A 23,920-nucleotide genomic window follows, 5' to 3' on the forward strand; every position below is an offset into this window, starting at 1 on the left:
CCTCTCTAGCACGAGTTCGATCCCCGGCCACGGAGCTGACCCACATGGTGCAGCAGAGAGGAGAGCCTGCTCGACCACTGCTCCCTTCAGCAGTGTATTTCAGTCAATCTGCCTGTTCTACTCTCCAGTTTGTCTCTGGTGAATCCTTGTGTGCATAAATAAATTTTTTTAAAAAAAGTGTAAACAAGGAAATTAGTAATCACAATAGTGACAGCAAAATTAACATGGTGAAATATATCTTACTATGCTGCCACTCATAACCCAAATTCAAGATTTAAATAAAAAGAAAATAACTGTACCTTTGAACGAAATGTTGGATGAACAAAATAAACAGCCTTCAAATTCCTCTTGTACCTGATTCAAATTAAAAAATGGGTCAGTATGAGTCATACCTAAAATCAGTCAACATTATGGACAATTATCTCTTTATATGAATATATTCACAGACATTAATTTTTCGTGATGTGTCAAAGGCAATTTAGAGAACATTTCATTATTTAATGTATCTGTCTCATAGGCAATGTGATAAAATTACCTACAGGTAAGACAAAGTAAATACATAATTAATGAAATATTTATAAATGTATTTTGATATACCATATAAATAGGAGATAGTATTTATTATTTTATATGCAAAGATAGGTAATGACCCCAAGTCCTTCTTAAAGTTTTAAAAGCTTAAGTTAAAAGGAGGAAAATATACATATGATTTACTTAATCAAGATTTACCAATCTTTGTTATATGAAATATCCTTTCACAGAATATATAGCAATGTTTGCTACTATTTAATATTAGGAAAGAAAAAAGCTATTTTTGGCCCTTCGTAATTTGCAAAAGTAACTAACTTGACATCAACGACGTCGTAGAGTTTCTTCAGGAAGTCGGAGTCCAGGTGATTGTACTCGCTGGTCAGTGTGTGAAAATACACTAACACATACTCCTTCACAGCGATGTGATCCATGACATGGATGAAGTATAAGAGAGCCTAGGAGGAAAACAGGAGTAAAGGTAAAGATCCTTTACATAGTAATCTACTTCACAAAGTCCAAGAGAGTGAAAAGCCCAGAAGATTAAGCTAATCCACGCCTCAGGTACTGCAGATGGACATTTTAGACCCAGCCTCTCTTCTCTTTAAAAAGATTTTTTCAAGAGAGTGAATCAAGCCAGTTTAATAATTTTCATAAATGCTACAGCATATTTTCTTTTTGTCTGATTTTAAGTGATGGAAGAGAACGGTCTCTATGTTCTCAAATAATTCGTTATATATTTGACAGAGTTCTTTGGTCCTTCCTAGGTTTTTACTCTCTAAGCTAATGATATCAAAATCTTTAGAAATAAAATTTCTAGACTTTTAATCATTCTTGAAGTTTCTGCCTGAACTCTGTGAAAAGTCTTTGCAGTTTCTACTGCGGTAACAACTCATGGCTCTCACCCACCCAAGAGTAATTGTGAAAGGACAGCTATATGGGACATGATATCCCATATAGCTCACTATGAGTTTTCTTAGCATCTTTAATGCCGATCGGAAGTAAAATGAGAACAGGTTTAGTCAGTAGTTGGCAACGGGCTGGGCAGCTTTTCTAGAGCTGTGAACACTCAAATCTAATGTGACCTAGATAGTTTGGAGAATTAATCCATTTCAAGAAGAATGAAATTTACAAGAACCTTTAAACACAAAGCAGCGATACAATCTGGGTAAGGCCCGTATGACCAAGAGGTTTAGCTAAAAATAACGACAAAGAAGAAGCTAAGACCCACCAAGTGAAGGATTACTATCAGTCAGACTATTTTCCACATCCTCCTCAGGGAAGTCTTGGCATGAACACAATTGGATTACTATGGATTAGGACCCCAGGTCTCCAGCATACACAGATGGGGGTCACTAAGAAAACACAGTATCTCTTCAGTTATAACCTGGTTTGGACCACACAATTCAGCTCATTTTATTTTTTCTGAAGTAATTCTTCACGAATACCCAGGACACCAAGCAAGAGCACACCAAAATCAAATGCAGGGTATATGTTCTTACTGAGTCAATTATTAATGATGAGGATGAATGCCATACTGATTATTATGAACACAAGTGACCACAAACAGGAACTTCAATGATATAATTGCATTCAGTTGAGTTTTTTCTGTGTGCATGAATGAAAGTGCAGGCATGTACTTTTATTATCACACTGTTTCTGGTCTTCTTTCTGTCCATTTTGCATGCCCTCCCCAGAGCAATTAACATTCCCACTTTTGGCTTCAAATTTCCCATCTTCCACTTATTTTTTCATTACAAGAAGGACTGCCACATGACAAAAAAAAAGTTGAAAAAAAATTCTCCCCAGAACTGTGAAAGCCATTTTGAGATATTTACTTCTAGTTTTTATCTTTATGCTTAAAAAAAAAAAAAAAAAAGGGAAGTGAATATAGTACTTAATATATCCCTTTCTATCCTACTGGCATTACATTGCAAACATTTCTCTATAGTACCTGTCTCCATAACCATAATTTTAAGGCTCACAGACCATTCCATTTGTGCATGCACACTTAAGTAATTTTTGCTACAAATGAGCCTGTAAGTAAGACGACAGGCCCAAACACCAGTGACCAGGCATCTAAGGACTAAGCAAGAGGCAGTTCTCTGCTTTGGTACAACTGGGTTTCATCTTAAAATTCTGTGCCATTTTTACATTTTGAAATACAATTTTTTTTTTTTACTATGGTTAAGAATTATTTACGAGTTAAAGAGATTCTCTTCCTTTTGCACTAAGTTTCTAATAAAACTAATGTGCTAGGAAGAGCTACATGTTTATCCCGTGAAGTCAAATGTCTCTTGCCCAAGCAGTTCCATTTGGGCAGTTTCAAGGCCTATAGCTATTTCCATACTCCGGAATATGTCCTTAGCACACACTCAGGAATGGAATCACTGGGTCCATGGGTGTGCCCATTTTTTATTAGTTTTGATTTATCTTTGATGACAATGATTACTTTTTAAAAAAGCTTTGGCTAATGTTCAAGGTACAAAGAGATATTTTATTCTAGTCACTACTGATCAGGTTAAACGTTTCTTACTTTTATTTACCAATTATATCACTTCTATGAATCATCTATTTCTGTCCTTTGCCTCTAAATGAAAGAATTATGGAATTATGCCTTCTTGAGTTAACTACCCTGATTTCTTCTTTTCTCATAGCTATTCAAGAGCTGGTTTCTTTTTAAGAAAGGCAGAATTTGACTGTAAGTACAACTGGAATGATTCCAACCCCAAATTTGACAGTTATATCCAAAACAAAGCGGCTGCATTTTGAGAGATCAAATTTTGCTATCCCAGTATTTTTGTGTCTCCTACAGAACAAAAGTAAATCCCTAACTTACCGAAATGATGATCACTAACTCAAAGACCAGAGCTGCTACTCCATCAGCCACGCATGATTGTGTTGGATCCATATTCTGAAGTCCTGACTCCCAATTCACATCCTATTGATTTTTAAAATGAACATTATTTGGAAAACAGGACCTTTTCATGGCTTACCTTGTCCATATCTATTAATGTGACAGGAATGTTCCTTCCGACGACCACCATCACTGTCCGGCCACAGTTATCAACACCTGCACACAGGAGATGGAGTCAGCACCCAGAAACCACTCCAGAAGCAGTATCTATCCTGAGCTTTTACCCCATGAAAATATTCTACACCACTGTAAAAGGTCGAAAACCAGCATCATTAAGCTTCTCAAATTTCATCTTCAGAAATCGTGTACTCTGTGGAAAACAACTTTTTTTTAGCCTCATGAGGTGCTGATGATTGCCCTCACTTTTTTTTTTTTAGAGGCATGCTTTATTTATTTATTTTATTTGTTTGTTTGTTTTGTTTATACATGCACTGGGTATAGTCAGAAGCACGGGAGGGTGAGAGAATTCACTAGAGCCAGAGCGGGGAGCAGAGCAGGCAGAAGGACCGAAGTACACTGCTGAGGGGAGCAGCAGGCGGCAGGAGAGGTCTGCGCGCCATGTGGGACCCTCCTCCGGTGGCCGGGGAGCAGCCGGGGATCGAACCGGCGCTGCAGAGGCTGCGTGCAGCTTCGTAACCCAGCGCTCAACCGCTGCGCCACCAGGGAGGCCCTGCCCTCACTTTTAAGATAAGGTCTCTTACAGGTTTTAAATTAGGGTCAGTCAAAGGTAAGTTCGCAGGGCAAAGATCTTTTTATAAATCTGAAAATTAACAACTAGTGTTTGTAAAAGAAATATAATGGAGATAGAGTGGTAATCTGAGAATTGTCTATGTCAATATACATTTATGTAAGGACTGAACTTACACAGCAAATATATGTTACTTCCAAAGGCAGGAAAGGAATTTTAAAAGGTATGAAAAAGGACACTAAGAAGAAATGAAGTTAATCAATGTACAACTACAAGTTGAAAATATTATGGGTTGAGATGTTATTTTAAACATCTTTACAACAAGCAAAAACTATCCTCATTAGTACAAAAGAGTTTATTCATAGATAAGTGGGCAAAACTGGAGAAACGGAAGTCTCCAACAGCATGCTACTGAGAACAACTCACCTGTTTGGTATAAGGCTTTTAGAGAAGCAATATCGGACAGATCCTCAGACCTTGCTTGACATAACCAGCGATTATAACTAGAGAAATAAGGGATAAAATTATTACAACATACCCCTGTATCTTGCATTACAAATGGAATCTGTTCTTTCCCTGTTCCTAAAGAACTGATGTTTCATTATATTGAGGAAGGAGTCAAAGAAGCTGTTATGTAATAGACGGAATCTCTATGTATTAGTGATAAAATTAACACAAACACTGTGAAAGGAAGATGTTCCTATTAAAAGATTTAAAACATCTTTTATGATCAGATGAAAACTACTCAGATAAATGGGTAAGAAACCAAGTGTTCAAAGTAAGATCATTTTTAAATGCTGTTGCTTTCCTTTAGTAAAAAAATATAGACGGAGAAAGCAGTGCTCACTCATTCAACGAAGACTTATTCTGTGCTCACTACATGATGGGTATTGAGAATACTCTCATGAACAGATAATGTCACTGGCCTCAAGAGCTCACTATTCAGAAGAAAAACAGGGACTGTTGCACATGTTACATGGGGCCACAAAAGAATGTGGTGATATCATCTGGAAAGCCTAGGTACATTAATGGCTGGTCAATGAGTGGTGCTAAAGCCCCCTATACCAGATCAAAGGGACTGTACTTTAGCTTTGACTATGGATTTTAAAGCTGGAAAGGATGTTCATGATCTCAAAGTAGAGAAATGACCTGCAAATGCTGAGTTAATCCTAGAATTACCCATCCATTAATGGTAGAGTTGAATGTGAAGTTACATTAAGGTTTCTGGAAAGGTCCACACATTTTTCTATTGTTTCATATGCCTTTCTTAAAATTCAAATTGCCACTTATTTGATGTGGAAACCAAAAAACTTTCAAGGTACCTGACTCTATCAAAAATAATCCTGAGGCATCTAAGTCATAGATGGCAGCAGCCCACAAAATTAAAAAACAATCAAAAAACCAGGAGAGGGGAGACTTGGGTCCCCATCCTGTCACTTTCTGTGCAGCTGCTTCAGCCCCATGAACCACAGTTCCCTGGTCTGCAAAAGGGTGCTTAAGTGGGGCACCTATCAGCCATAAAGTGCAGCCACGCCACTGAGGGTCCACGACAGGAAGTCCAATACAAACGGTTTACAATCAACAGGTGGTAACAATAGAGAATGTTACTGATTGTAGAAAAATACACTTGGTATACAGTTTGCCTTTTGAAATTTGGAAATGTGCCCATCTGTGGGAACTGAAAAGTCAGAGACAACAGCTTTTAATATTGGTTTAGGATACAATCTGCCCGTCAAGAAAAGACCATCCCCCCCCCCCCCCCCCCCGCCGTCCCAAGAAAAGACCCTTTTCATTGCAGTGCTCTTTGCTCATACACGCTACTCTGGATTTTCACCTGGATTCATTTCCTAGGTTATTTATCTAAATCTCTAGATGCGTGTACTATTTTCTAATAGTTTTATGATTTAGCCAATAGTTTACATCAGCTTCTTAAAGGTTTTACGTTTCAAGAAAGGTTTGGAGTTACTGTGGAAAAACCAGCGATGTTCCTGGTTGGAGGGGCCTGGAATGAATTTGAAGGCAACAAATCACGGCTGCATCTTCATCCAGCTACTCCTAGGATTAATTCCCCTTGACTCTCATAGAGGTTGTTGCAATATGGAAGGCTAATTTGATTATTTAGTCACATTTTCTTCTATATCAAAGTATTTTTTGGCATAAGATTATTTATTAATGAAATCCCATTACTTTACATCCTTGTTAATGTTTTCATAACACAGGATTTCTTCTTCTAAACTTATATTTAGGAGGAGAAAGTAAAAGCAGGTGTCAGCTTTATCTTCTCTTGAGCAAAGACAGTGCTTTCCTTGTTTGCCTCATCCTCTCAAGAAATATTAAAAAATTTCCATTGCAGCTCTTATGCATGGCACCTTTTATTTTGCCACAGTTTGAGTTTTTTCAAGATGCAATCTTTCATTCCAACCCAACAATCATACCCAAACCAGAAAAAAGAAAGTATCAATTCAAAATAGCCCCTCATTTTCCTATAGCTTATTCTAAATAAACAAATTTCTGTTACTTGATGGATAAAATACAGCACTCCCGGTTACACAGTCGCAGAGACGCGTCACAATGGCAGCAAGAGTAGACTGGGTGGAGGCACGATGCTGAGTACAGGTTTTTTTCATTATCACTAAGTAGAATTTCCTACTTGTATGATTTGGTAGGTTATTTTGGGGTTTGGGAAATGTTCAAAAACTTTTCCATATCAATTAATGGTATTAGCGTTCCCAGAGCCATAATATAAGCCACCAAATCACGTCAACCAGGAACATTTTGCTTTCCAAGCAGCAGGAAACCTGCGGTTTCTTTAACAGGTCGTCGCCACTGAGGCTGGGTGCTGTCCTCGCAGTGCTACTGGGAGTCGACGCTCCCAATTAATCAACTGCCATTTGCCCACATGGCTCAAGGCTGAAAGAGAACTTACCCTGCATGAGTCACACAGGCCAACAACTAACCCACGTATGTAAAACCAAAAGCTCAGGGCCTCCCCTGGTGGTTGAGCGCCGTGCTGTGACATTGTGAGGCTGTCCGCAGCCTCTGCAGCGCCAGTTCGATCCCAGCTGGCTGGCGAGGGTCCCACATGGCGCAGCAGATCTCTCCTGTCTTGCCCGCTGCTCCCCTCAGCAGTGTATTTCGTCAGTCTGCCTGTTCTGCTCCCCGCCCCGCTCTGTCTCCGGTGAATCCTCTCACCCTCCCGCGCATCTGGCCTGTACCCCGGTTCTTGTATGGCTAAATAAATTTAAAAATAACCAAAAAACAAATAAACCCAAAGCCCAGGGAAAATTCTAGCTTTGGCATTCATATGCCGTTCTTGACCTCATGCAACTGCCCCCCACTGGACTTGTTAGACTTTTATTGCCCCTCTTGCTTGTAATTTAAAAAAATTGTTCATTTAATAATTAGTGTACCATTTCTCTCTTCTGCAAGACCTAACACCACGAAGGCTGGGGTGGCACTTTGTCTGCATGTTACTGTATTACCTGGTTCAGCACCTCACTTAAGGGCTCATTTCAGAGCATGAGATAAAGCTTTTACTGTGAGAAATGACATAAGAGTTACAGACAACTGGATCTTAAGCCAATCAAGAAATTCTAACAAGAAAGAAAAAAAGTGACTGCAAAATAATGAAGAATTTTAAAAGTTCTATCTTTGAAAAAAAAATCTAGTTACTTTCTAATTTTTCTAAGTAAGTTAACTTCCATCTTATGATCTACCCAAATCAATGTCACATCTAGCAAGAATTAGACGTGTCTAATTTTTTTCAGATGTTCAAAAGAATTATTGTAAAAAGACACTGATGTGGCAAGGCAGTGCTATGGAAGGAATGATCTAATCCTTTAGCCAATCCATGTGACCTTTTAGTTTTGTTACTGATGGAAGAATTGAAGGCTTTCGAAAAGCTACTACCCATCAAAAACCTACTTACTTCCCTCAGAGATAAAGTTTTATCATTTGTTCAACTTGACCAACTAACACAGAAACCACAGTCCACATGTGTAAATGCAAGTCTGATTTAGAGAGAGATGAGTAAACTTGAAAATCAATTACAACCTATAATCTTAAATACGTAGCATACCCAGAGAACAGCTCAGCTATGTCATTTCTAACCACCAATATTCACCCTCTTATTAGAAATAAAACCAGAAATTTTGAAAAACAATTATCTATTAACTTAAAAACTAAATATCCTATTATTGTGAACACATGGGACTTCATGACAAAAGCTATATTTAGGGAGAAAGTCACATTCTTTTACATTCTACAAATTCCTTCAGTTTTTGACTCCTACATGATCTGCTTCTTCATTTAATCTCCTGCAATATCACACATTAAGTAGTTTTTGCAAAGCTCAACTGAACACTGTGAGGATAAGAATGAAAAGTGCAAGTTAAGTCTTAGTAACATTATAAAAACAGTTTTGGTCTCACTGGTTCCTGAAAGGGTCTCTGGTTTCCTGAGTCACACTTTTGAGTCACAGTTATTAGTCTGAAGTGTTATTCCATATAGACAGAAGACAAGGCCTCGTCTTTAATCATTACAGACACTGGGCTAGGAAATCCCAAGATCTTTGGACTCAGATGGAGCCCATCATTCAAGGGGCATGAGTGGCAGAGATATCAATCCTTTGCTTCTCAGTTCAGGCTTTGGGGGCCAAAGCCTCCTCCCCAGATCTGCAATTCTGTGCTGTGCAGACATACTCTGGCATTTGAAGGCAGTGCGGCTCCTTCATGAATTTCCAGAAGGGAGACACTATCTTACTTACCTATGTATGTGTCAACAGCTACCTTACAAATTTGCAAAACCAAACCTATTTTCAGAATAATACTGAAGTATCATTTGCCTCTTTCTCTGTGCTGGTGTTTGCACTGATGTTGCAAAAGCAAATGTGGGATAAACTACTGGAGTCTTAGCATGAATCGAGGTGGTGGCAATAGACCACACAGTAGTCATTGTGTTCTTCATTGCCAAATAAAGGGAAGAAAAGCCAGTTTCATTAAAAAGCTTATATGAGGAGGAAGCAAAAAATATTAATTTTATTAAATCAATCCTTGGGAATATTAAATATTAATGTGTTAAAAAAATGGGAAGAATGCTAAAGCATGGATTCTGAAAAATGAGGCTGATTTGAAAGAAAAAGCACTATGTGATTGATTTGTGAGCTAAATTAGCTGCCTTCTTTCATGGAACACCATGTTTACACTGAAGGATAAGTAGCAAACAAACTGGTTACTCAACAGGAATATCTGGCCATCTATACATTTTTGATGTATTCTCAAAAATGAATGGTGACCCTGTCATTTCAAGAAAAATAGTCAACGTTATTTGTTCATAACGACAAAGCATGGGCCTGTAAAAAATATGTAATTTTTGAAAATTATACCAAAAGCTTACAATTTCTAACACTTAAAGACCTTTCTGATAACATCAGTGGTGACAATAACAAACTTATTTTTAATATTGTGTAATGAAATATGTCAGTATCGAAAGATGTGATTTATTCAGTAAATATTACCTAAAACATGATTTATGATGTTATAAATTCCCGCTGTAAATTCCTATTAAAAATATATTTAAAGTGAAGAGAGCAACATATTTTACTACAAAAATTCATGGATATGATTTGCAATTCCATGTTTCAGCTAAACTTTAAGAAAGTCCCATCTATCATTTTACAGTGAACATCAAGAAGAATATCCCTAATTATCTGAAGCGACTATTAAAATATATCTCCCTTTTCCAATTATATATCTGAATGAGGCTGGATTTTCTCTATATAATTTACCCCCAACAAGTTACAGAAATAATTTGAATGCTGACATCAGAAACCAACTTTCTTTTATGAAGCCAAACATTAAAAGATTTGCAAAAGTATAGAACAGTGACGTTCCTCTCACTAAACTTTAAAATAGTTATTCTTCATTAAAAAATGCTGGGTCATTTTAAAACAAATAATAAATTATTTCTCAAATGATAAATGCTGCTCGATAAAACCCATGTAAACATAAGCTCTTTGAGGTTCTCAATAACTTTTAAGTGTGCAAAGAGGACCCGAGCCCAAACAGTCGGAGGATCAGTACCCCAGGACAAAAGTACTCAAATCCAGCCAGGTGTGAACCAGGATGTGACAAAGCCTTAAAATAAATATAGATGCCAAAGTCCCAGACTGGAAGGGAGGCCCAGTCACTGTAGTTAAAGAAAAATGTTTGCCAGAAGATTTTTACACTTGGTCAAGCACAGGATCCACTGAAACCGTCAGGTGATTGGGATTACTTCCGGAAAAGCTAGTCATTGGTGCCCCCTCGTGGTAATTTGCTTTATCTCTAAAAATAAAGTTAGAATAAAATGAAGACTGAAAACTCTGCAGAGACCTGGAGGATCCGCAGGGGCTGAAGGAGGAGAGTATGCTGCCAGACAAGGCTGGCCAGTACTGAGGCTCACAGATAAGATGGCATAATTTGCCCAGACTGAAGAGAATGGCAGTGGCCAATATGAAAGACTTGTTAAGCAGCAGGTGCAGTGCCAAGCGCATCCCGTTGTCTAATTTTACATTCACATCAACCCGGCGAGATGTTCTCAACCAACCTGTAAGGTACTGGATGGCAGGGACCACTTATAGTTTGTGATTCTTTTTTTTTTCCCTTAAAACTTTTTGAAAAGCAAGTAGCTGTCCAAGGACTGTTGTCTTTGGAAAAGCTTATCTAGAAGCACAAAAGCTGTTTTCCTTTATGTTTTAAAAAGGATTTATTCAGAATTGCTTTATAAAGTACCTGAGACAATGGTCTTATAAGGTCCTTGGGATAAATCAGGGAGAAGTAAAGCTTTTTGTAAATTTAATAAAACTTAAAGAACAAACTTTAATAATTATGAACATAGTAATGTTAAGTAGTGCTTTGAAACTGCCTTTCCCTAGACCCTTCTAGAATATAATCTCACGCAGAGATTATCCTCCAGCTATAGGAGAGAGAGTAGGAGCTCAGAAATCAGATATGCATCTGACACTGGCTCTACCAGACACGAACTGTGACCACTGATAAGTCACTTAACCTTGAGGATTGGCATCTACAAAATGGGGATGATTTTTTCTGCACTGGAACGTCATGGAGAATAAATCGGGACACGCTGCACGGAGATCACTGAGCAGACATGAGATGCGATCTTTTATCTCATGTCCCGTCAGCCTTACTTTCTCTGGTGTTGCTTCTGCAGGGCCGCCTCTGACAGCTGTCCCTGGAGGATTAGTCTTCTCTTCTTGTCAATATCTCCTTCCATTCGAGCAAAAGCATGGGAGCCAATGAATGAGAGATCGACCCCCAAGCCTTCATCCTCCTCTTCTTGGCTGTCTGTAACAAAAATACTATCAGCACAGAGTGGATGACAAGACTTGACAATAAATGCTGTGAACAGCCTGTGGGTGCTGCACAGGCAGGACTGCGAGGTAAGGCACCGGGGTTAAGATTATCTTTCAGAATGAAAGCGAAATCAGATTCAGGCCTCTGAAGAAATGAAGTGAGGAAACCGCTTGTGCATGTGGGACAGAAGTGTGAGAAATACATCAAAGTGTCACAGTGACCTGGGTATAACAGTGAAGTATCAGAATGTGATCTTAAGCAACGAAATGGAAGTAATTACATTATATGTGGATTTAAAGGTGGATCATAGCACAGTATCTAACAAAAGTGATCAAAGAAGAAATGTTTGGGAGCTTTTGTTCAGACGGACTGGCACATCCACCCCAGTCCTTCTGCATGGCGACCTCGAAGGAAACCGGAGGGACCAGGGTCAGGGTGACAGGGAATGTCTCACACTCACTGAGATACGCCTGATTCTAACTGGCGTGTTGCTTTCTGGGCTGGTCATGCCTAGACAACCATGCTGGTCCTTAACAATCCTGGTTCATACCACAAGTGAACAAGTCAATTTCCTGATTTACCCAAAGGAACATTTTATTTTGCTAGGGATGGAGCTTCTCTCAGTGGTCTCCACTGCCTACCAGTTTGAAATTAAAACAAACAAAAAACCCCCCAAAAACCCAATGGGCCAAGTGGAGCTCCCCAGGCCACGTGACCACCTGAAGCCCAATGCGGTGGGCCTTCCGGCTGCTCCTCAGGCTGTGACTCCCAAGAGTCTGCTTTCATGAGACAATATCCATGAAAGAACCTTCTTTTAATCTCTTAAGTAAAGCTGATGTTACATCTCTTTTAACATATTTAACATTCTTATTAGAAATATTTATGAACACAGAGGTCTGCATCGATGATGTGATACTATTTTCTGAGCTAGAATGCAAGTTACCTTTTAAAAAAACGTTTTACTGATTTACCACTAGTTTACAAAACTGAAATTTTGGGAGTCCAACTTGACACCCCCACCATATGCATGTCCCTCGCCCTCCACCACCTCTCCTGCACCACACCCTGCTCCTGCCCTTCCTTCCCCACCCCTCCCCATCACTGGGTAACCATACATTATTCACAGACTCTAAGATTTATTATTGTTGTTTCGTTGGTTTGTCCTCTTTGGTTATTTATATTTCATAAATGTGTCAGCCCATCCGGTAACTGTTTTACATTTTCTGAAATGTTTCACTTAGCATAATCACCTCAAGATCTATCCATTTTGCCCCAAAAGGCACTAGTCCACCTTCTGAAAATCAAGCACTCTTTGAGAATGGAGGGTGGAAGGCACTCTGGCCCGTGGCCTCCTCCTCTGCACAGCTCTGCCACCATCACAGATCCACCTGCCATTTGCGATTCCTTGTCAGGTAAAATGCACTTGGGAAAATGACATCCTACAGTGTGGTCACAATGACGGGGCTTCCAAATGACTCTGGGCATAGCTTAAGGAGTGCTGTCCTGGGGGCTCCCTAAAGAGCACAGACACCCATCCAGCAAAGCTTGGTCCAGACATTTCCAAATGCTACCCCGTTTATAGTTGTTCCCACGTGATGAGTCTTCCACAGATTTTAACTTGATGCTCATGTAAAAGAGCTCACAGCAGTTCCTAAGTTGCTAAATTTCAAGATCAAGTGCCAGCATTGATATTAATAACCATGTCTCCACAGAAAGGACTTACAACCTTCAACGTGTAACCATAAAGCTCACTGTAAGCTGTGGTACAGTGATTCAAAGGGACGCTTCCCTGCATGTCCCACCCACTGCTTCAATCTACCTGCATATGTAACCGAGAACAACAGGACCAGTGGCTCTATTCTGGTCTTAGTAGTTAATGTTAGTAGAGGACACTGTTGAAGGGGTTTATAATTTAAGCTGACAATGGCCTTGGACTACTGTCTCAACAGTGTCCTGCACAAAACCGTAAGCTTCATGAGAATGACAAAGTTGTTACATTCACCTCCGCATCGCCACCGCTTCACAGAAACTTGACATCACCTACCAAGGATAAACCTTAATAAGAATGAGACTCTAAGATCATCTGAGTGGTCTGGACCTTAGTGTCACATAACAGACAGCCTCCCAGAGGTCAAGCTGAACCTCTTGCTTCTTCTGTGGCCAGTGTCTTACAGGCCCCGTGGCGTCCTTCAGAGGGAAGTTAAGAAATGCGGCACTCACCCTCTGGCGCGCCCGGCTTCTCGCTTATTCTTATCTGCCGTTCAGGCACCACGGGCTCGCCTTCTGCATTCCCAATGTCTGCAGGTAGGGATGGAAATGACCGACTCTCTTCTTTTAGTGACCTTGGGAAGTACAGAGGTAGCAGCTTTTGGTAAGTAGCCTGTGTCAGAAAAGCAAAACATTCTGTGAAAAATAGCAAAGTGAGGCAGCACCTGCAGAGCTTGGAGCTGCTCCCAGCACTCTGAGGACAGTGCCGTCGAGCATGAGGCCTTCAGCCTTCTGTGCTCAGGCCAGACACCGTCTGGCCCCTCAGTCACTGCTGGTGTTAAAGTCAGGATGCTGTGAGCTAGTCAAGGTAGACAGGACGCCACTCTGGCCTCTCCACCTGAAGGCACTATCCTGCTACACCTGCCCCTGCCCCAGCCCTCACTGTCCTCCACACCTGTCATCCAAGATTCAGCTCAGGCTACCTCTGAGCCTCAGGGTGCTATCAGGGTCCATTTGATCAGCCTTTAGTTTTTGAGATTTTTTTTTAAGCAGTTCAAATTACTTTTGAAGGATTTTTACTCATGACTTATTCTTAGAGGTTTTCAAAGAAAAAAGAAATTTTACTTAAAAAAAAAACCAAAAAACAGAATAAAACTCATTCCATCTTATTTCTCTGCAGGTTGGCCCACTGGACTCATGCATAAACTCATGATAGGCATTTAATGCTCTTATTTTTCTTGTCTCTTGAAGCATTTTGGTTTTTCATCATCCTATGAATTATTTTATCTGTATGCATCCATTATTCCCAACTCTCCTAAAAATGACTAAAACCAAAGGAAAGATGGAATTGCTTGCAAGAGCAATGAAGTCATTTAAAACATTACCCACTGTTTTCTTACTGTATCACCCACAGCGCTGTAACATCTTTTTCAAGGTAGGTAAGGCTGGAGATGTGATCTCTGCAGCCTTTTATAAAATACTTAGAGACAATTCACATACCATAAAATTTACCCTCTTAAAGTATGCAATTTAGTGGTTTTTAGTATATTCAGAGCTGTGGAATCACTACCACTATCTAATTTCAGAACATTTTCATCATCCCCAAAGAAAACTTATAGTCCTTAGTTAAGTCATAACCCATTCTCCCCACTCCCAGTCTCTGGCAACCACTAATTTACCCTTTGTCTCTATGGATTTGCTTATTCTGAACATTTTATAAAAACAGAATGCATTTGTGGCCTTTTGTTACTGGCTTCTTTCACTTAGCATAATGTTTTCAAGGCTCACCCACATTGTAGAATGAATCAATATTTCATTCCTTTTTATGGCTTAATAGTATTCCATTAAATGTATATACCACATTTTGTTTATCATTTCATCAGTTGGTCGGTGAAAAACATTTGAGTTGTTTCTACTTTTTGGTTATTATGAATAAAGTGATCCTAACATTCAAGTATAAGTGTCTGTGTGGACCTCTGTTTTCAAAGCTCTTCTGCAGATATCTAAGAGGAATCTGGCTTTTTTAGAACTGCCAGACTCCCTTCATCATTCATGATGTTGTGCAACAAAATTTACTTGATACAAAGAGGTTTGTTATGTTTACATTCTACTGAATGCCTAATAAAAATGTTTTCCATTATCTCTCTATTCTTCAATAAATTATTCATAAGTGGCTTTTAAAAAAGAGTGCAATGACCCTAGATGATAAATTTTAATAACCTTTTTTTAAATATACTGATGGTAAGGAACTCTTCTCTGTTCCCCAGGAGGAGCAAGGACGGTGACCTAGTCACTGGGGTGGCCCTAGAACCTAGTAAACGAATAGACAAGCCAGGTGAAACAAGAAGGGATAGCAAGCAAAGCAAATGTGTGTTATTTTAGCAAATTCAAAAGCATGTTAGCTCATGTCTGCAGTTATATGTACCTTGAATGGATATTTCATATGCATTAATTAATCTATCACAACGCTCTTGTGATGGAAGTGTGCTAATATTCCTACAGCACAGGGAAGGTTAAGTAATGTGTCTGTGGACACGCAACTGACAGAAATAATACAGGCAGCTTAATAAATTGAAAAAAAAAAATACAAAAAATGTCAGAGTTTTCTAAACTGGCTCTAAATTAAATGGAATCACACTAAACGGACCACACCCAACAAGGAATGAACCGAACAACTTGCTCAGCGCCGGCCACTCGGCTCGGTTGCCACCTGTTTCTTTCCAGGTCAGACAAAATGCCAAACTTTGCCACTCACTGTGGCTTTCTGGTTTTGCTGTCGGGGCCCGCAGTGCTGAGGTCATAGGCGATGCCTGGAGAGCTAACGAAATGAACCACAAGGCACTGCTCCCTTGGCAAGGTGTCACTAGGTGACAACCATTCAGCAGTGAAAAATATCAACAAGATGCCCTTTCTTGACGTGCTTTGAGTAGCTAAGACAGTCTTTTCCAGCAGATGACAGTGAAGTTCACTGTCTAATACATACACGGGTAAAAAGATTTGCTGGTTGGCAATTCAGGAAATAATAGTTGTGAGACAAAAGTAAACACAAATGAAAATAATATTTAAACAATGCAACATAATTAGCAAAATACCTCTTCAAGTTCAGAGACAGCAAATACTACTTTTTCAATCGACTCCCCATGAATCTCTAGGAATCTCCTGACAGTGCCTAAAGAAAAGAACAGAAAGATTATTCAATAAATGAGAAATTAATGATGTGTGAAGAAAAAAATTACTCTTTCACGGTGTCTGTCTGCAATGGATCACTCTTTCATTCCGGGTCTCTGCCCAGTGACACCGTCACTAGGGACGCCTGCCCAGACTACCCTATTTTAGGACCATTCCCTGCTCTATTTCCCAGAGTCACTACTCTAGACCGCTGTCGTTTCTGGACTATACACCCCCACCCCACCCCTGCCCTACCCACTAGAATGAGAGCGCCTCCAAAGAAGAAGCTTTACTTTATTTACTGCTCTACTGACAGTACCTAGCATAGTGTCTGGTCACAGGAGATGATGACTGGACAATTCTCCCTTATCCAGTGCATGCTTCTTATTCCCAGGGGCCTTTCTCTTTGAATAGAATGATCCAGCACAAGTGCCTCTGCACTCACTCACTTAGTGATCAGATGCACACTCAGCCTCTTGTCACTGTCAAAATCCCATCAAACCAAAGCTCGGTGATTGAATTTTTGTCAGTCTGATTCTTCTATCAATTTCTAAATAACAAGTTCTAATAGTTCTTAATTTTTTTCACTTTTTAACTTACCAGAGATCTTTCTAACTTTAGTCCTAACACACACGTCCCTCCTTCTAAAACGTCCCCAGGGTTCTTTCCTCTACATGTTTTATTCTCTTGAAATAGAGATAGACTTCATTGCTCACTAACCTGATTAGGTACCACCCCAAATGCTGAAGGCTCCCAAATCTTTACCTTCTATTTTCTGAACAAACGCCCTGCATTCCCATCGCCGAATGCGCACACCTGCTCAGATAACCCAGAGACCTCAAACCCAGCAGGTCCCATCCTAGCTCCCATCTTTCCTCCACAAAACCCACTTCTGACTTGTGGGCCTTTGTCTAAGTTACAGAGCAGCTGCCAATCCGTTTCCACACTGGAACTTGGAATTCTTTTGACACGTCACCTCTTCCTTCATCCTGCATCTTAACGGGTTATCACGGCCTTTAAATTCTATTGCTGCTCTAACGTGCATTCCTTCCCTCCCAGCTGCTCTCAGATTCTCAAAGCTTCAGTCTCTAGCAATAGCTCTGAACTGCTCTCCAAGTTTCTCTTCTCCAAGTCCACACACCACTGCTGCCCAACTTGCCTTAAGTCACCCTCTTTACTGCTTTCCACGGCTCTGCACCGCTTGTGGGTGAGACTCACGGTCCTGAGGAGGCCTCTCTACCCACCAGCTCACCCCTGCCCTCAGTGCTGTTTCCAGTGACAGGCCTCCCACATTCGGCAGGCTGTAGTCAAATGCACCTCCAGAACACGCTCTTGCTTTGACGCTGTTCTCCCTGTGTTTGCAAGGTTCCCTTGACTAGAAAATGCCATTCTTTCATCACGAGCCATTCATTTTACAAGACCTGTTCAAAAAGCTATCTCCTCTTGGTTGAACTCCTCCCACTTGTGCTCCTCTGAGAGTCTTGAACAGTCTTTTGGTGAACGTTTCAGTGTTTCCTAGCTAGCTGGACAGAGCATTTTGAAGGCAAGTAAATTTTGCATGGCCAGCAACTATTTAAAAGGGACTGGTAGCTGAATTAACATTTTGTGGCTCTACACATCCCCTGCCTGTTCATTATGACCTCCTGAGAACTAAGCAGAGCAGACCCCTTTTATTGAAGGACTGAACAAATATTCATAATTTCCCCTCTATTAGGCACCAAATTCATTTTTCATTTTTCTCTATTCTGCTTTAATTTTTTTTTTTAAAATGAACGTTCAAAAAAGGATTTTCTTCTATCCTCTTTACTTTGGCACCGAGTTTTAATGTCCACACATAATAGTTTCCAGCATTTCACTGTGGGATTTCTGTTAGAAGACAAATAACCAAGTTGACTCCTCTCAGCAGAATTCATTAAGAAAAGTAATTTTGCAAAAAGGAGAAGATGATGTCATGACTATAATGTTTTAGTCCTAACTGACATTCCAGACTGTTTCTTCCCAAATTTCATCTGCGCACTATTCTCTGTAACTGACCAGGAAGTTATGGTCTAACTTTTAGTGAAAACCCTTAGCTGGAGAGAATGACATCAGGGATATTAAAATTCCCAGCTGGAAACTCAAAAAGAACAAACATTGTTGTCTTTTTTCTCAACATTGTGGTCTCTTCTATATAGCATAGGGCCTAGCATGTAGTACTTCAAGGTTTTGTTGAATGAATAAATAACCTGATAAATTTATTTCAATGCAGATGTTTCTTTAGGCTTCCTCTAGAGAAGAACTGAACTGCGTAATAACTAAGAAAGAAAAAGATAAATAATCTTGATACCTCTATCAAGAGGATATCACTTAAGTTTCAAAGGAAATAAACTTTGATAATAGTTTAATGGGTAAGAAAGCTTTTGGTACTAAGGACTTAACCATTAAATTTGTTGTTGGCCCACATATGCTACAATAATATACAAGTCATTTATTCCCCAAATGCTCAAAGTATTTTAGCAAAGGAAACAACTGTCTGTATGTGTATTTCTTTTTTTTAATGAGATGTTACAGTTTTGCTACTAGATTTAAGGTGTCATAAGACAAAGAGGACTTGTAAAATGTAACTTAACTTGCCCATTTTAAAACTTTCTATTTTCTTTGTGCTAATTAAATTCTTAGCAATCACTTCATCAACTTATACTCCTTATTGATCTTTGTTATTATTACTGTAATTAATCCTTCAAGCTGATTTCTCTGTGGTACTGTATCAAATGGTTTACCTGGGGCCACATTCAGAGTCAGACTGATAGAACTGGGATCAAAAGCCAATCTGCCTGACATCTTTTTCAGAACCTGATCTATAAAATGAGGTTGCCTTTAAACATTTTTTTTTAAACTATACAATTACTGTTATAAATAATGGAGAGAAAAGAAAGCAAAGCTCAAGTTATGAGATGACAGGGCCAAGGCTAAGGAATCAGAGAATATTAAAATTCTTGCCAGGAAGAATTACACAAAGGCAAGCATTTTGCTTTGGTAAAGTATCATTTATAATACATGCCAGGTAGTTAAAATATAATAGTTCCCCATTGAAGCAGTTCCAACTGAAACATAATGAGTTACCTAGCATCAGACAGGGAGAAGGCCTGATTATATATTTTAAATTGCAGAAATCTGAGAACATGATAGATTTCTGAGCCTCATTATTTGTAAAACAGACATCATACTGTCTAAACTACACTCAACTACACAGGGTTGTTGAGGAAATGAAGTGAAATTTATCCCCTTTCAGAAAATGTATTTCTTGAGCAAACACTTCATGACATATGGAAGCACTGGAATCTCTGTTCCTCAAGAAGTTGCGGCGTGTGTGTGTGTGTGTGTGTGTGTGTGTATACGCAATGCATATATACTTCAACTATAAAGTTATAGCAAGTCCTCGAGCAGTGAAAACCTTAGTTTTAACAATGGCTAATTATTAGACTATTTAAGACTCAGTATGCCCTCACCTTAAATTCTATGCTATAGACTAATAATTATATACATTAAAATAGCTTCATAATTTTTCACGAAGATAACTTTCAGCTCCATATCTTTAAATTCTTGAGATAGCCAAGAGTATCCCTTTACAGTATATATTTTTCCCAAATGAGTAATGTTTTCTCTAACATCTATAACAGATGGTCCTTAGCCTCTGCATCAATGTTCCCAGTGACAAGTTTATTTACTTTTCTATTTTCAGTTTATCTAAAATACTTTTCTACTGGGCCCACTGGGAGGTGGTGACTGGATGTGTGTTGGGCATGAAGAGATACACAGTTGCTGAGGTGAGCAACTGCACCTCAAACTCTACAGTTTAGAGACTAATGTTACCACAATTGAAAAAGGAAACAGGGCCTCCCTGGTGGCGCAAGAGTTAAGCACTCCACTATGAAGCAATCCCCAGCTGGCCAGGGAGCAACCCACATGGTGCAGTAGACCTCTCCTGACTTGTCCGCTGCTCCCCTCAGCAGTGTATTTCAGTCAATCTGCCTGTTCTGTTCCCTACTCTGTCTCTGGTGGGTCCGCTCAACCCCCGCATCTCTGGCCTGTACCCCAGCTCTTATATGCATAAATAAACAAATCCTTTAAAAATTTTTTAAAAAATTAAAAAAGAAAACATTTCTATGCAGATTACAATCCTGGATCACATGGAACCAGGTCTCCTTTCTTGTTCTGATTTTAGAGCTGCCTTCCACAGTTAGAGGTCTTATCTAGAGTCTGTACAAAGGTCTGTGGACTTCCTGAAATTGCATGTCAATTCTACACACACATACTCTTCTCTGGGGAAAGGGTGCACAACTTTCTCTCATTAGATACTCAGTAAAGTTTTATGATGACCCCCCCAAAGAGCTTAAGAACCATTGCTCTAAAAATGCAGCACAGAATGAATGCACAATAGATTCCTTCAGATATCTGATGATGGACACCATATAGTAATAGCATGTTGTTTTACAAATACCACTAATGCTTCCAACTCTTTCACTCCAGTTTGCAGTGTATTATGAGACATGACACCCAAAACTATATGCAAACTCTACATGTGGTCAGAACCTTCATGTAATCCAGCATGATCATATGATCATATTTTTTGTATCACTATATAACATTTTGGCTCATAATGATTGAGCCCAGTAATTTTAAAACCCAAATTCAGGATTTTATATTAAAATTCTGTTGAAAGCGGCTGCATAAAAACTGCTAAGTGATGTACAAATACATTTTATAATACATTATAATAATTATAATAAAAATAATATTTTTACATATAAAAATCTGTGTGGATTTCACTGCTGCAGCCTCTTACAATTATTCTGAATAATGAATCAGTCAAATACTCAACACACTGGCTATACTGTTTGGTATCACCTTCAAACTTAACAGACAATTCTTCTAAGTCTTTATGCAAATCAATAAACATGTCAACCCAACCCAGTAAGGTAAACTGATAGCCGTGCAACTTGTGAATACAAAATTCCCTCCAGGGTGCCATGATCAACAAATCTTTTGTTAAAAATATTTAGCTAGTGATAGAAAAAATTTTCTACAACTAAACTTATGTCCAGCATCCCTTACTCCTACTTAAGATTGATGTCAATTTACGCAGTGTCCCCAGCGTCACTTACGAAGTGCGATGTGTGTTGCATCCTCTAAAGGATAACCTCGTTTTGCAGAATTAATGACACAGAATCCAACAGAAGACATTGACTGTTCTCTGAAATCAAACAGCAAACATGAAGATTTACCAGTATTAATAACACATACATAACAACATGTAAGTAATTTAAAAATGCAGCTCAATTTCCCCTTCCCTACACTTTCAACAAGTGGGCAAAAAGCCAACCCAATTGCACTGTTTAATCATTATGCTGACATATAACTTAACTGTACTATTTGGAAAAAATTTTCCAAGTGAAGACTGAGTGAAAAGGGAACAGGTTTAATTCTCAAGTCACCCAAATCCACTCCTCTCCTGCTAAGTTTCAGAAGATAAATAACTCTAACTTCAGGGTTCTCTTAAATGATGTAAATCCCTCAAAATCTGACTTCTATAGCTATGTTTCTGTTTAAAACTGGAAGCTTTCACAAAGAATGGCATGCCAGGCCTGGGAACAAGAGGGCGTACTTTGCCAGCTGAAGCACGTTTCGGTAGCAGCTGTACAGGGAGCTCTCAGCGGCTGTGCGGTAGCGGCTCTTGTATTTAGGTCCCACAGTGTGAATGATGAACCGAGCAGCCAGATGGAATCCTTTCGTCAACTTTGCTTCACCTGTCCGGCAACCTGGGGATAACAGACACACATAAGTCAGCAGAGGCATTAAGAAAAAAACTACAATGCAAAGATCAGAGAAAGTGTTTAGAACTTTGAGAAATTTCAGTTTAAGTCAGGGATTGAAGATAAACATCTCTTTTCCTAAAATGACAATAAAGCAGCACAACAGGGAAAAAGACAGAATGAGAAAGAATGAAATAGGCAAGCACTAGCATCAAAAATTTAGAAGGTAGGGGCCTCCCTGGTGGTGCAGGGGTTAAAGACACAGCACTATCAATCTATCACCAGCCACTGCAACATGAGTTCTATCCTAGGCCAGGGAGCTGACCCACATGGCACAGCAGATCTCTCTTATCTCACCTGCTGCTCCCCTCAGCAGTGTATTTCAGTGGATTTGCCTGTTCTAGTCCCCACTCTGTCTCTGGTGAATCCTCTCACCCCCGTACCTCTGGCCTACACTCCACTTCTTGAATGCATAAATAATAAATAAATCTTAAAAAGTTTAGAAGGTAAGATGTAAATGGACCGAGTGTAACCAATTATGGCAAAGCAGAGAAACCTAACTGTTTGCAGAAATGGGATAACTAATATGAAGCAAGTACTGAAAGGCAGTGCTGGATTCAAGGTGGATCATTTGGATTCAAATCCTGAGTCCACCCCCACTTTTCTGCTGTGATGTGTCGGCAGGAGCGTGGCCTACCCCCGGCTTAATTTGTAATGGAGATACTAGTAGTATTTACACCACAGGGTTGAGTGAGTTCAATATGCAGAGTGCATACATACATTTATTGTCATTATTGCTGTAGAACATTAGAAAGGTTGAAAAATCGGAGGTCCTCCCTCAGTAATTACAAAGGCCGTGATGTGAAGTGGGATTAGAAAAAGGAGGTTAAGTTTATATAAAAACATTAAAATGTGCAATAAGTTCTCCCTTAGCCAGCACTGCAAGATGATGATTTCTTTATCACCAGAGTAGCAGGCAGGAGTTTTATTCTTAGGTGATGTTGAACTAGACTAGTTGTGGACTCAAAAACCTCATGGACACCTGAAAAGAAGGAATTCAGCTGACAGTGATACTTACGCCTCTGGGGGTTCCTTCCAAATAAATTAAGAGGTTCAAACCAAAGGACCTGGTGACTAAGGAATGTCCGCCAATGGGGCTCCTCCCTATCACCTGCTCCTAGAGCGCCTACTATTAACTCCTACCCATGTGCACAAAGCACATTTGCTTCTCAGTTCTTCCCTCATAAATACAGCTGATGGCCAATCGCCACCAGGAAGTAAGCAAGCCTCTAACTAAGGGGGATGACAGAAAAGAGGAAATAGCACTTACATAACTGTTATAACCAAGTGAAAAATGTGACAGCAGAAATAAAAAGTCAAATAGATGGGTTAAAGGGAATTTCTATGTATTTATTTATCAGCTCCTTCAAGGATGCCTTCACTCCTGGTACTGGGCATGTGGAGGCGAGTGAGACGTACAGTCCCTGTTCTCAAGGATTTTAAAGTTTAATGGAAACAGCATCATCAGATAATTTATGAAATCCCAATCGTGATAAGGCCATAAAAGAGAAGAAGAGCAAGCTGGCGGCATAAGCCATGGTGGGATCGATCTGTTCTGGAATAAAAGGAAACTGTGCTTTGAGGAAGACACGAGGAGGACAAGACTTACCCATAAGTAAGACCTGAGAGAAAGAGCAACAGCCTGTGGGACCCTGACAAGGAGCTTGAATGACAAGGCAAGGAGAGGTCAGTGTGGCCCAAGAATGGT

General features: G+C 39.5%; 1 protein-coding gene across 1 annotated transcript in view; it reads right to left on the bottom strand.

Annotated features, from left to right (window-relative positions):
• Nucleotides 1-23,920, bottom strand: part of GDAP2 (ganglioside induced differentiation associated protein 2) — a gene marked incomplete at its 3' end in the record, with an annotated part of 40,959 nt that overhangs the window by 13,018 nt on the left and 4,021 nt on the right. The window contains exons 3-11 of the mRNA XM_084244353.1: nucleotides 22,005-22,158; nucleotides 21,505-21,593; nucleotides 16,285-16,361; nucleotides 13,706-13,865; nucleotides 11,320-11,476; nucleotides 4,560-4,636; nucleotides 3,525-3,601; nucleotides 847-986; nucleotides 300-354 (exon numbers count right to left, since the gene is read on the bottom strand). Of these exons, the coding sequence (XP_084100479.1) occupies nucleotides 300-354; nucleotides 847-986; nucleotides 3,525-3,601; nucleotides 4,560-4,636; nucleotides 11,320-11,476; nucleotides 13,706-13,865; nucleotides 16,285-16,361; nucleotides 21,505-21,593; nucleotides 22,005-22,158 (986 nt within the window). The remainder of the gene's footprint in view (nucleotides 1-299; nucleotides 355-846; nucleotides 987-3,524; nucleotides 3,602-4,559; nucleotides 4,637-11,319; nucleotides 11,477-13,705; nucleotides 13,866-16,284; nucleotides 16,362-21,504; nucleotides 21,594-22,004; nucleotides 22,159-23,920) is intronic.

The sequence above is a fragment of the Talpa europaea genome (assembly GCF_964194135.1).
Source record: "Talpa europaea genome assembly, chromosome: 9".
NCBI lineage: Eukaryota > Metazoa > Chordata > Mammalia > Eulipotyphla > Talpidae > Talpa > Talpa europaea.